The following is a 13032-nucleotide window of genomic DNA, read 5'->3' as shown; positions in this document are numbered from 1 at the left end:
AGCGGTTGTACTCGGATACGTTGTCATGTAGACGAACTGCTTTTCGAAACATGCGCAGAGCCACGGGTGCAGTCTGGAGATGGGAGGATTATGCAATGCGGGACATTCATCTAGGCTTCCATGGGCCCTGAAGTAGTAATCAAAAGCGCCATGACAGCTGTTGACAACGTGGACTATTATGCGGCCCACCTACATTCGTTCGAGAAACTTCTTCCAGGAAGGCGAGGTCACAAGTACAGAATCGTGCCACAGTCGTTTGAGGAGCATGAAATTGAACCTACGCAACCTTGTCGACCAAATCCCCCTGACCTGAGCCCGAAGGATCACATCTGAGAGGCTACCAGATGTCCGTAATTTACAGGAACCGTTGGAAACCAGTACCTCGTGAAACATACCATGGCTTTGTTGGATAAATGCCACATAGAATGGCTGCTGTATTGCGTTTCACAGATGGACCAACAAGCTTTTAATCAAGTGATCTCATTGTCTTGGCTCGTGAGCGTAAATGAACAGCATTGTGGCTTTAGAATGTGGTTTTAGAAGAGACCGTTAAAGATCACATGAAGTGATCAGATAAGAAATAAAAAGGCCTGGCAATGATTAAACGATAAAAAAGTTAACAAAGACATTCTGTTCTAAGAGATACAATGGTTTGTCACATATTGAGATGTGATTCGTTGCTGAACCATGTAGCTGAAAGGATAATGGCAGGAAGAATTTCAGGGACAGGCCTAGCTGAATATGTGCGAAGCAGCACCTGTGTTGTGAAGAGGATAGCCGCAGGCTACAGGAATGGGGATTCTTGTCAACCAAATCTCAACGCTGATAAAGTAATAACGTGTAATGTTTGAAATCATTATAAAGATTCTCCATCAATTTTACACAGCAGTATTTGGCACAACTAGAGTCAGAGAATTCAGTTCCTATTACAAACAGTCATGCAAAGGCTGAACGGATTATAGTGTAGCAGGCTACGTGCTTGTTCAGTGTTGAAGGGAACTAATGGGATAGCAGCAAAACCAGAAAAGCCACTACTTCACGAGTGCCCACAAAGTTCCAGTTTACCAAATTGGTGCACCGAACAAGGATACTGGTCGTGAATCACGAGATATTATGATCCGCTTCATTACCCCTGTACATGTGAGTCGAAAATCGGGATGTATTCAGACGAATGGTAGGTACTTCCGCAAAGGCTTGCTGACATGTTCACACATCGTATGTTCCCATTTTTTCGGTAGTAAGGGACTATATTTCCAACGAAGTACGCAGAACGAAACATTAGTTTCCTGTTCTGAATAATCTCCATGGCGTTTATCAACATGACTAGCTGTCACTAATACTTACTCTGTCCTTAATAAATACTACGATTCTCAGCTGTCATGACGCATTTGTATATCAAGAAACATCAGAGTGCTCATTGTTCAAAGATGCAATACTCAGTAGATAGGTTACGCATGTGATGAAATTTGCCACATCCAGTTGTTAGTTTTGGAATAAATTTCCTAGAAAATAAATTTTAGTCCATGAATTTGTAATAAATAAAATGCAAATAAAATATTTTAGCTCATATTTTGCATCCTTTAGTAATTTCTATTAATTATTCACCTTTGTTTGAAGGAGGGTACTACTCTATCGAAATGAAGAAGGAGAAGTTGCGGTTGGTGCTACTGAACACCAACCTGTACATGGGTGCGCAAACTGAGGAGGACCCTAAGGGGCAGTGGAAGTGGTTAGAAACAACACTGGAAAAGTCAAAAAAGAATGGAGAGACGGTGAGTATTTGTTACATTACTTTTATTGTCTTCCATGTCATTTTCAATAATTCTATTCAAACGGTGTAGAATGAGTCGGATTGCAGAATGTACATTCATGGCATGTTTGTGTATAATTGTACATTTAGCAGTTTATAGATTATTAAATGCTAGAACAGGTTAAATTTGATAAAAATTAAGATATCATTGTCACTGATGAAGTTGGTAGTGTGAAATACTTAAAAGATAGACGTTAACGTCTCTGTCATGCATGTAAAACATATTACTAGATTTCAATTCAGAATGAGTCTGTAAAACTCAAGAAGTTATCCTAAAGAAACGATTCCCCTTACATGGAATTCTTATGCTGTCTCATCGATATTATATGATACCGCGGAAATGATCAGTAATTTCGTGGCCACGAGATTAGCAACATTCTGAGCGTCATACCGCTTTACTGTGTGCTGGTGGTGAGGGAATTTCTCTCTGCTGTCGTAGTCCCAGAAATGTTAAATGTTTTCGAAGTTTGATAGATTAATTATGACAATTGTAATTAATGGGCGTATTCAGACAGTCTGGTAAAAAGCCTATTTTCCTGAAGAGGCACACGCAAGGTGAAGACTACATATTATCGCAATACTCTTTTGTAAACTGAATGTTCTCACCCTAAGTGAGGAAGCATTGAAAACACTAAACGATAAAAAACGTATGAGCGCAAATATGCAATATTTGTTACATTGCAGAACTTGCAACTGTGTGAAGAGCGAAAGATGATGAATTTCTCATTCACAGAAGTTACATAACGTGCTCCTTCTGCTTGAAATTGTCGCAACGTGTATATTACACAATCTTAAAGGTTCTGCCTCCTTCATAGGGCATGGTCATACGTTATAGGTAATAATATAATATTTGTTAAGAAGTGAATGTACTTTGAATGTACAAAATGCAGAATGTAGAAAAAATGTAATGGTTATCTGAAAAACTACGCTAACAACCAACACGCTTCTTACATTTTTAAGGGTTAGAAGCTAGCCTGGAACACTGTGGTATACAAAATGTTTCATTGAGTCATATTTCATCCCTTTACTACTTCGTTCGAATTATCCAGAACCGCATTCTACATTCTTTTCGTTGATTATGGTTCAAACCAAAGTCTTCAATACTATCATTAATTCCAGGAAATTAAGCATTACTAAGAGAATATCATGATCTAATCAAAGAAATAGCTTGTAGAGGACACCAGAAAAACAAACTGCCAATTTTTTGTTATTAAGTTTTCTAATATTAAGAGAGCAAATACGTGAATGGTATTCTAAGTTTAGCAACCTCTGTGCAACGCAAATTGTTGGTTCGTAAATTACATCTACTTAAGAGTGATTGCATTCAATATTACTTAAATAGTTCTGCCATTCTCTATGTGGCTACAGTTTACTCTCTTTAAAAGTTAGTTTAGATACGCCTGCATGCCTGAAGTCGGGTAAATCTCAGAGACTAACGCAACCTACAGCAGCATACAATAAAAAGAGAAGCAGAAGTGCTTCTTAATGTCATTATTCAGTGTCCTGATCACTACTGTTGAAGTTAGCTACCGGGCATGTAATCTACCGACCGGAACCTACACGATGTTACCCTTATTCATGCCTGAATTGTGATGACGGAAATTCCGCCATCATAGGTCACTGAAACGGGTGCACCGTAGAGGATCAAAGCTAGCCCCCAGTTATTACGTCTAGTACGTCACACTGTTGAACAATAAACGCCATTCTTTATCTAAATCAGGTATATAACTTCATGTATAGGAATAACCTACTTCAGATGAGCGCCTGCACCTTCGATAGTTTGACTGGATGATCGACTTTTCTGAGTCATCAGACTTTTGACTGGTTGTATACTGCCCGCCATGAATTCCTTTCCTGTGCCAACATTTTTATCTCAGATAAGCACTGGCAACATACGTCCTCAATTATTTTCTAGATGTATCTAACTATGTCTTGCTCAATAGCTTTTGCTCTCTCAGCACCCTCCAGTACCACGAAAGTTATTCCCTGATATACATTTCTCTTCACAGGACATCCACAACTATTATTCATAGTCAATGATAAAATCCGCTATAGCGGATATCTCTAAAAAGAAAAGCACTATCCGGTTTCAGAACGTACGCCCATCTTCAGGCGCATAATAAAATGTGACTCCGAACAGTGTGCAAAACTAAGGATAAAAATGTTAAAATCATATATGTTTTATCCTATTTTAATATCAGTTATGCATCCATCGTGGACTCACATTTTATTATGCGCCTGAAGATGGACGTAAGTTCTGAAACCGGGTAGTGTTTTCCTTTTTAGAAATAAATAATTTTTACAGATAGCGGATTTTTGCCATTGACAGTTATTTCCTGATGTCTTAAGAAATGTCCTATCGACCTGTCTCTTCTTCTTGTCAGTGTTCCCCGTATATTACTTTCTTCGCAGATTCTGCGGAGAATGGAATGACTGTAAACGCTATGGCACTTAACATCTGAGGTCAACATTCCCCTAGACTTAGAACTACTTAAACCTAACTAACCTAAGGACATCACACACATCCATGCTCGAGGCGGGATTCGAACCTGCGACCGTAGCAGCAGCGCGGTTCTGAACTGAAGCGCCTAGAACCGCTCAGCCACAGCGGCCGACTTTCTGCGGAGAAATTTCCTATTCCTTCCTTTCATAAAAGAATCTATACATAAAATTTAACTACTAACGCTGTATAAACGTCTCTTAAGAAAATGAAATGCAAAATTAATGCCGAGTAAAAAGCTAGGACCAATAAATTTTATAATTCATAAATGGGCTCAAATTCAAAAGATAGCTAAAACAGTGACATAAAGAATTTTAACAATGTAAGTTATTACAAACACTTAAGTCCTTTAAATAACATTGGAATTAACTCACACGTAAAACACACCTTATAATGAACCATCTAGAACAAGGGAGAAATCCGAATAGCAACTCTTACAGTCTACATATTTAGATGCTCACCATACGGCTGAGCCATTCAACTTTGCCGTGATTTCTGTAGGCACAAAACAGCAGACGAAATAACATGGCCGTCTTCCTCCAAATACGAGCGATGTCTCTTTCAGGCACGTAAATACACAGATTAGCAACACACTCTTTTGCTCAAAATGATACTTAATTTTGGCCTCTAGGTCCCAAATAAGGACGAGCACTCGCCCTTGTAGGGACGTCCTCACTTATCGGTGGTCAACCGCACAAAGCCAGCGGGTGGTGATCGCCACGAAGTCGGCAAAGCAAAGCGACCGCATGCCTCTGGCGAGACGCGAAGTGGGACGTTGCTTAGCTACAGACAAAGAGGGTCAATTGCATATCGTAACAGCCCACGGGTCAATGTATCATGAAGAAACATGCATTTCAGTATTTTCATACACAATAACAGATTTAGTGGATTATCATTAGAGCAGCTACTGATACTAATTGAAGGAAATCGACGGTATGAGTGAATTGAGGGGAGTAGAAGATTTAATATATTTACGGCAATTGAACTCATTAACATTAAACACAGTTAAAATGATGAAGCTGTTACTCCCATGAAAATGAATATTGAGCGGTGCTACTCTGTTCAGCACACGACACAATTGTCGTTGCGCGCATTCTTTACAGCGGTGTCCAGAACAGAGTACAGTTACGTATCAACGTACAACTGCATTTGACCGGAAACGGTCAAAGTGCTGAAACTTTTCGGACTGCAAGCGCCGCCCTCGTGTTGTCCTCAGGTGTTTCTGGTAGGCCATGTGCCGCCGGGGGTGGACGACCGCATGCCACACGGATCCGCACATCCAGGTTCCTCCTTCGACTCCCGGTTCACGCGCAAGTACCTGCGCCTGGTGCGGCAGTACCACGACGTCATCACGGGGCAGTTCTTCGGCCACTTGCATGCCGACTCTTTCCGCATCATGTTCGACGCAGAAGGTCAGTACCACGAGACCATTCGCTTTCTAATTAATAAGGCTTGTCACACTGGTGTACCAAAATATGAAGTTACTGGTATAGCCTCTAATGAAACCTTACTGTGTGTTTCACTGCCTATATCTCTGCAAAGCTTTCTCTGAACACGTAAGCAAAAGCCTGTTGCAAAGCTTTCTCAACATATGACTTGTCTTATCACGTAAGCAACAGCCAATCAGACATGTGTGGATAACAGAAAGACTCCTGTGATGATCATTACACCAATGTTTTGCTGTGTTAAAATTTGACATTGCCATCTCACTACGCTTCTCAAGCTTACTGTAAGCCCCTGGTACTTCACCCACTCTTTTTGAAATTATTTTAAAAATAATTGAAATTTATTAACAAACCTTAAGTACGGAAATTACTTGGTGTCTCCCACACTCACGCATTCAAAGATACGCCAGACTATCTGTTTTCAGGTGCCGAGCTCAGTTGATAATTTCTTGACAAGGATGGACACGCCAAAACTCACTGGAGATAAACTATAACTGCATCTTTTTTTTCTGTTTCTTGGAGAAAATTATGACGATAAAACAAGATAATTTATTGTAGAGTACGCAAAAATTGAGTGAGGTGGTGCTTTAACAAGAATGATATTCGTTGTGATCATGATCATGATTTTGGCAAACCACGAGAATTTAATAATTGGGTTAGGCAAATGGCGATGTAAACTCTTCCTTTCGTATACAGATGCAGAAGTTTAAAAGTACTGACAGGCAAATCACTCAAACGTGCTTTAAAAGTGCGTTCAAAGTATTATTGTGTAGGTAAATGCTTACAACTGGGTGTCGAAGTAGAAAGCGAGTTCCGTGGCTCAGGACGACAGATAGAAGGATGACAGAAAGTAGTCAATTGACTTACTCGTACGAAATTAGGAAAAATGCAGGCCAAGTTGGGGAATCAAATAAAACTGAACGGATGAAATGTAATATGAATATAGATGGTAAAATATTGAAAGTTGCTCAATGAAAAATGACAATATATTTTGCTATGGATAATTTCTTGCATAAACTAATTTTGATAATAGGGTTTAGTGTAACATACCAAGGAAATTCTTAAAACCTCTTTATTAATAAAAAATAACAACATTAATTATTAGTTCACTGCCCTTTTTATGTTTTCCTTTGAGGCAGTGGCTATACATGAAGGAAATAACTATGTTTACTGAATATTGAAGAAAATACTATACTTGAAACGGAAAGCCTAGTGCAGCCAAATAAGAACAAAACAGATGTATTTCTGTACTTCAGCGGCTTCTGAAATCGTACTGTATTATAGAGAATTGGGGACGCTGTTCGAAATATTCGGTCAATATGTTAAAACTCGTGAAATGTCTCTCCTGTGTAACGGTAACGTCATTTATCGAAACGATCTTAAAAATCGGAACATTTGTCAACAATCGCTGCTAGTCAAATGGTACAATATGAACACTGAAATCCGTTTGGGGCAGAACTGTCGCTTTTTCTTCTAACCCACACATTTGGCCCGAAAGGGGAACGCAGAGGTAATGCACGTATGTGCACACAGTGGATAGAAGTGATTAGAACGCAGAGACATGTTGGTACCCGTCAACCAGAAACCACAGAAGTCTTACTGTGGAAGGAAGTGTGGTACCATCGCTTGCTTGCTGAGTATTAAAATATCGGAAAGTAGCAGAATGGTTGGACAGCTAGCTATTCCTCACGCTCTTGAAACCCTATTGGCGTTCACACTAACCACATTGAAAGATTATCAATAGTAACTTGTTAAGGCAGGAGCTGCATGAATGCTGCAGACTGTAATGGTGAGACAAGTACAAGTACAATAGAATACTAAAAGTCAATATTTAACACCTTTTTTTAAAAATTTTCCTTTCATCTTTGATATAACGTCACACTGCAGGCGTCATTACGGCCAAAGTTTACAAAGTATGGAGTGAAGCAGAGGAAGTCTGTGTGTATGCTTGGGGGGGGGGGGGGGGGGGGCGCAAATATAAAATTGAAGTGCCAATGGTTTCCGCGAAACACTCTCAGTGTACTCGGCAGACAATGAGTTTTTCGTTTTCCGTGTTTTAACTGTATCTTATGGTTCCTAAATAAAGACTTAAGACCGTTACCGATTTTTCTTCGTACTGTCTTTCCAGTGAATTTTGGCTTATGTTATTTTGGCAATTTGATACCATTTTGTTTGTCATGAGATAATGAGAAATTGTCGTCTCGAAACATTTTTTTGCGCATTCCTCAGGCCGTCGTCCCGTGTCGTGGTTGATGGTGGCTCCCGCAGTGACCCCGCGGAGGCAGCACGGCGCCGCCATCAACCCGGGACTCCGGCTCTACACCTTCAACACAGACAACGGCCAGGTACGTTGCGTCGGTCTCTGGCACGTTGACAGGGCGTGCTCAGTTACATCATCTGTCTGTCTGTCTGTCTCTGTCTCTCTGTCTCTACTTACTCTCTATCTCCAAGCAAAGATAAGCCTTAGAATACACGGATGTAGATTCTGTTGGAAGTTTGAAATAAAGCTCGCAGAACAAAAGTCGGCAGAACTGATTTTCCCAGATAAGCGATTCTCTTTTAATTCGTTATACTGTTGCTTAAAATTTGACGTTCTCGCTCAGCTGATGAAAGCTATTGAATTCGAAATGTAGTTTTTGACGTTTTCTTTCGTTTTAAATTATGCTGCCTCTAACTGAGGAACGCATTATTGCAACTGAATATGTGTTTTGGCAATGCAATAAAATCTAGTACGCAGATTTAGCTCAGGAGGCATCTGCTGAAAAATTCCCAGAAACAGTTGTACCCCATCGCATTGTGGTTCGTCGATTCGTTGAGAAATTTCGAGAGACAGGCTTAGTGCTGGATGCCAAAAGAACTTGAAGATTACATAAACTAAACGAACAGAAGCTGTTGAGTGTTTCTGAAACTATTCAGCGGAGTCCAGGAAAATCATTGCACAAGTTGTCAAAAAGATATTGGACTTGCAACAGCGTATATAGTGGTTGCTGTTCCTTAGTCAGCAGTGCAGTTATTGAAGGATGCCCCATCTTGGAAAGCCAATCCTTTACTATAATTGAACTATATATTTTATTGACATGAATACCAACGAAATTCTTGATGTCACTTAATATGCAGACGAGGCCTGGTGCCATCTCTCCGTTCGCGATAACAAACAAAGCGCAGAATCCCTGTGCTGTGCTTGAAACGCCATTGCATGATCATAGAATCGGAGTGGGGGTAGGAGTACCCAGACGATGCACTACTGCTCCATTTATTTTTTGAAGAAACTGTGGACAATGAACGTTACTAGAATGAGATTATCACTCTGCACTGGAGTGTGCGCTGATACGAAGGAGAGTTTCTGTAAAGTTTCGAGGGTAGGAGACGAGATACTGGCAGAAGTAAAGCTGTGAGGACGGGGCGTGAGTTGTGCTTGGGTAGTTCAGATGATAGAGCACTTGCCGGCGAAAGGCAAAGGTCCCGAGGTCGAGTCTCGGTCCGGCACGCAGTTTTAATCTGCCAGGAAGTTTCAAAGAACGTTACTGTTTAATGATATACCAATTCATAGGCCAGATACAGGGCGACGAAATAAACTAGTCGTGGTTTCAACGACATTGCGTTAGTGCGCGCACCGCAACACTATGCGTCGCCTGGAACGGTCTTTTGGGGAACGTGTCTTTTCAAAAAACCTATACACCCTCGTCCACGGGACCTCATTCCCACAGACTTTTTTCTCTGGAGAATAGGAAATCGCCATGGTCCATATACGCTTTGTTACCAAAAAGCTGAAATAATTGCTTACGTCAAAAAACATATCGCAGGCAGATGCGCTACAAGTGTTCTCCAGTAGACTTGTATAGCTCATGGTGGAAGTAATTTGCGACACATCTTGTAACTGTACAGCAACCTTCCGAACATGTTGAAGAATGGCGTTTCTCTCTGCTTCCGTAAGTTCGCTGATTTGAAACGTCCTTGCAGATTAAAACTGTGTGCCAGACCAAGTCTCGAACCTAGAATCTTTGCATTGTACGAACCGGTGATCTGTTGGGTGCCCTGTCTAAAGACGACACATGACGCGACCTCACAGCTTCATTTCCGCCACTACCTCTCTCTTACTTGCCAAACATCACAGAAATTCTCCCGCATACCTTGTGGGACTAGCACTTCCGAACCGATACACAGCAGTAATCTGCTAGGAAGTGTCAAGGACCAAACACTGTTGTAAATGAAACTCATATTCCAGAATGAGATATTCACTCTGCAGCAGAGTGTGCGCTGATATGAAACTTTCTGGCAGATTAAAACTGTGTGCCGGACCGAGACTCGAACTCGGGACCTTTGCCTTCGCGGGCAAGTGCTCGTCTCCTTTCTTTCAGGAGTGCTAGATCTGCAGGGATCGCAGGAGAGCTTCTGCAAAGTTTAGAAAGTAGGAGACGAGGTACTGGCAGAAGTAAAGCTGTTAGGACGGGGCGTGAGTCGTGCTTGGGTAGCTCAGTTGGTAGAGCACTTGCCCGCGAAAGGCAAAGGCCCCGAGTTCGAGTCTCGGTCCGGCACACAGCTTTAATCTGCCAGGAAGTTTCGAATCTCATATTGTTCTCTGTACGTATTGTGGTGGTACTACCATTAGGGAGGAAGGATTGGATTGATTGATGCAGTAACCAATAATAAAATTCTGTAACTTATTCCAGTAAGGCAATAGTAAACTTCAGATAATAGCTCCTTAGGGCTTCCCTTAAAAAACTTCGAGTCTTGAGCTAAAGGAAACAAATATATTAAAATACAGTATCACCAAAAATAAACTTGTTGCAGAAACAAGAGGAAGCCATCAACAACTGCAAAACAGATCTCCCAAAGAAATTTTGTAATAAGAAATATTTAAAACCGACATTACAATTAATTACAAAAACTGTCAATTGTATAAAAATTTTAGAAATTACGAACAGAGTCTTTTCTCTTAAAAAGAACATCAGTCGGCCTGGGTTTGGATCCCAGACAGTCTTTCTCGAGGATTGGCTGCTGCTGCACATCCAGCTGGTTCCACTGCACCATGCGGACAGGTTACAAAATTATCATCATCCGCACATATGGCATAAATAAAATTTAAACACTGCTCAAAGGTTTACCTCAAATACTTGAGCATTAAACACAAGACAACAACATTTCATCAACGCAACGTGTTATCGACGCGTTATCAATATCAATTTACGTGAATGTGAACAACCTTCCAGTACGGATAGTTTCACTTAACAAGCCAGTTACAATAGTTTGCAAAAAACGTAAACTGTGGGTAAATCCGACAGAGTTAACAAAACATCAGTGCGGAGTACCTTCTCGAAGCACTAATCTCTCTTGGGACGTGCAAATGATGCACTTCGGGATTGGTCATAATATCCCACGTCGAACACGTCAGAAATCACAGTGGTTACTGCACGCTCTATACCATTTGACTACACGTTAAAACGCCAAGTCAATACTCTGCCCTGTGGCAGAACACAAATCATGCCTCAGTTGAATAAATCCCAGTTGATGGATATCAGTCAGCTGATTGCAGCATTACAGTATGATGCAACAAGAGTCTTTCCTCACTTGTTATGTCAAGAACCTAACTGATGAATATGGCGAAAGGCAACTAAGTGTTTTATTTATATAACTTTGGCAATGTGTAAGTGAGTAATAGGGCATGTTATGTGAATGTCATGGCCTTAGGAAAGTGAAGGTCTGTTTCATGGATTGTCAGTAGATACAGTAGCCTTCTCAAAACACTAACTAGAGAAACTAAACCCAGGCATTGCTTGAGAGACCTTAGACAAAATTTGGAAATTTGTGTTAAGGTATTATGGGGCCAAACTGCTGAGGTCATCGGTCTAAGCTTACGCACTACTTAATGTAACTTAAACTAACTTACGCTAAGGACAACACACACACCCATTCCTGAGGGAGGACGCGAACCTCGGCCGGGGGGAGCCGCGAGGTCCGTGCCAAGGCGCCCCTGACTGCGCGGCTACCCCGAACAGGAGTCCTCAGAGACATCACCTCTGAGGAGAGTAGAGGGCAATGGTTGGCCTTCAGCCAATAGGAACTTGACATTTCGAACAACGGTAGTGATGGCTGGACGATAGCGTGGCTTTTGGATTCATAGCCAGGGAGGCGCTCCTGGAAGATCGTAAGATGTAGTAAAATGCAGTTTATCATCACAGAGAGTGATCACGAACAATCCTCCTCTTTGGTTCGTCTCAGGAGCGCAATTCAATGTTGCGTGCTCAGGCATCTCCGTGGGTAGCCTTCCAGCTCTGTACTATCGCACTTCTGCTTCAATTTATATAGTAGCGGCATTCTGCATAGTGCTTCACTGTGTACTTCAGCGAGTATACGCAAGGAAAGATTGTGCTCTAGTGTGTGGTAATAAATTCCCTTCCCCTCCTTATAGAGTGACAATAGGTTAATAGTACGAGACCAGTTAGAAATTTCAGTACATTGCAGCACCGCTAATAGTGTAAATAAAATGGCCCCAAGCATTATGGGACTCAACAGCTGAGGTCATCAGTCCACTAGACTTAGAACTACTTAAACCTAACTAACCAAAGGACATCACACACACCCACACCCGAGGCAGGATTCGAACCTGAAACCGTAGCAGATGCGCGGTTCCGGACTGAAGCACCTGGAACCTCTCGGTCACATCGGCCGGCGCTAATAGTGTAGATGAATTATTAAAGAGTATGTCCAATTATGCCATCTAATTTTGTAATAACATTCTATCACGTGAAATCAGCTGGAATTTCAATTACTCTCCTATTCTATTGATTATTATTCAGCTGAAATTCATAATTATAAAGAAGTACAAAGTCTCTTATTACTTTATTAAGTAATACCAAATCAACTAGCTAATCACTCTCGTGATAAACAAGTAGGAGTATAAGAATAGGCTTGAATAATAGTAGCAGTTACAGCCCCGTCCCATTTCTGGGTAAGGCACTTATGTGTGTGTGTGTGTGTGTGTGTGTTGGTCGAGTTATCCAGTGCATACACTGATGTTTTGCCAATAATTAAAAATCAGGGTCGCTCTTAGCAATCACATAATGGAATTCTCAAGCTCGCTCAACCACAGCATCCATAAGAGTAGAGAAATAGACGAAAATACAGTGCCATACTAGTGAATGAGCACCGCACAAGCCAACAAGCAGCAGAGGCACGCAGGCACAATAACGCAGTTACAGCGCAGACAAACAAGATCCGTTGATTTCACGAGATTTTTCACAAACACTGTCCGCAATGTTCGACGAGCCAGGTCCATC

General features: G+C 41.2%; 1 protein-coding gene across 1 annotated transcript in view; it reads left to right on the top strand.

Moving 5' to 3' along the window:
* LOC126411812 (acid sphingomyelinase-like phosphodiesterase 3a) overlaps nt 1-13032 on the top strand; it is a 1193501-nt gene that overhangs the window by 1162000 nt on the left and 18469 nt on the right. The window contains exons 7-9 of the mRNA XM_050081397.1: nt 1618-1772; nt 5527-5722; nt 7985-8100. Coding sequence (XP_049937354.1) covers nt 1618-1772; nt 5527-5722; nt 7985-8100 — 467 coding nt within the window. The remainder of the gene's footprint in view (nt 1-1617; nt 1773-5526; nt 5723-7984; nt 8101-13032) is intronic.

Source organism: Schistocerca serialis, chromosome 1 (genome assembly GCF_023864345.2).
Source record: "Schistocerca serialis cubense isolate TAMUIC-IGC-003099 chromosome 1, iqSchSeri2.2, whole genome shotgun sequence".
NCBI lineage: Eukaryota > Metazoa > Arthropoda > Insecta > Orthoptera > Acrididae > Schistocerca > Schistocerca serialis.
Note: the sequence above shows the minus strand (reverse complement) of the source record. Positions and strands in the feature narration are given on the sequence as shown.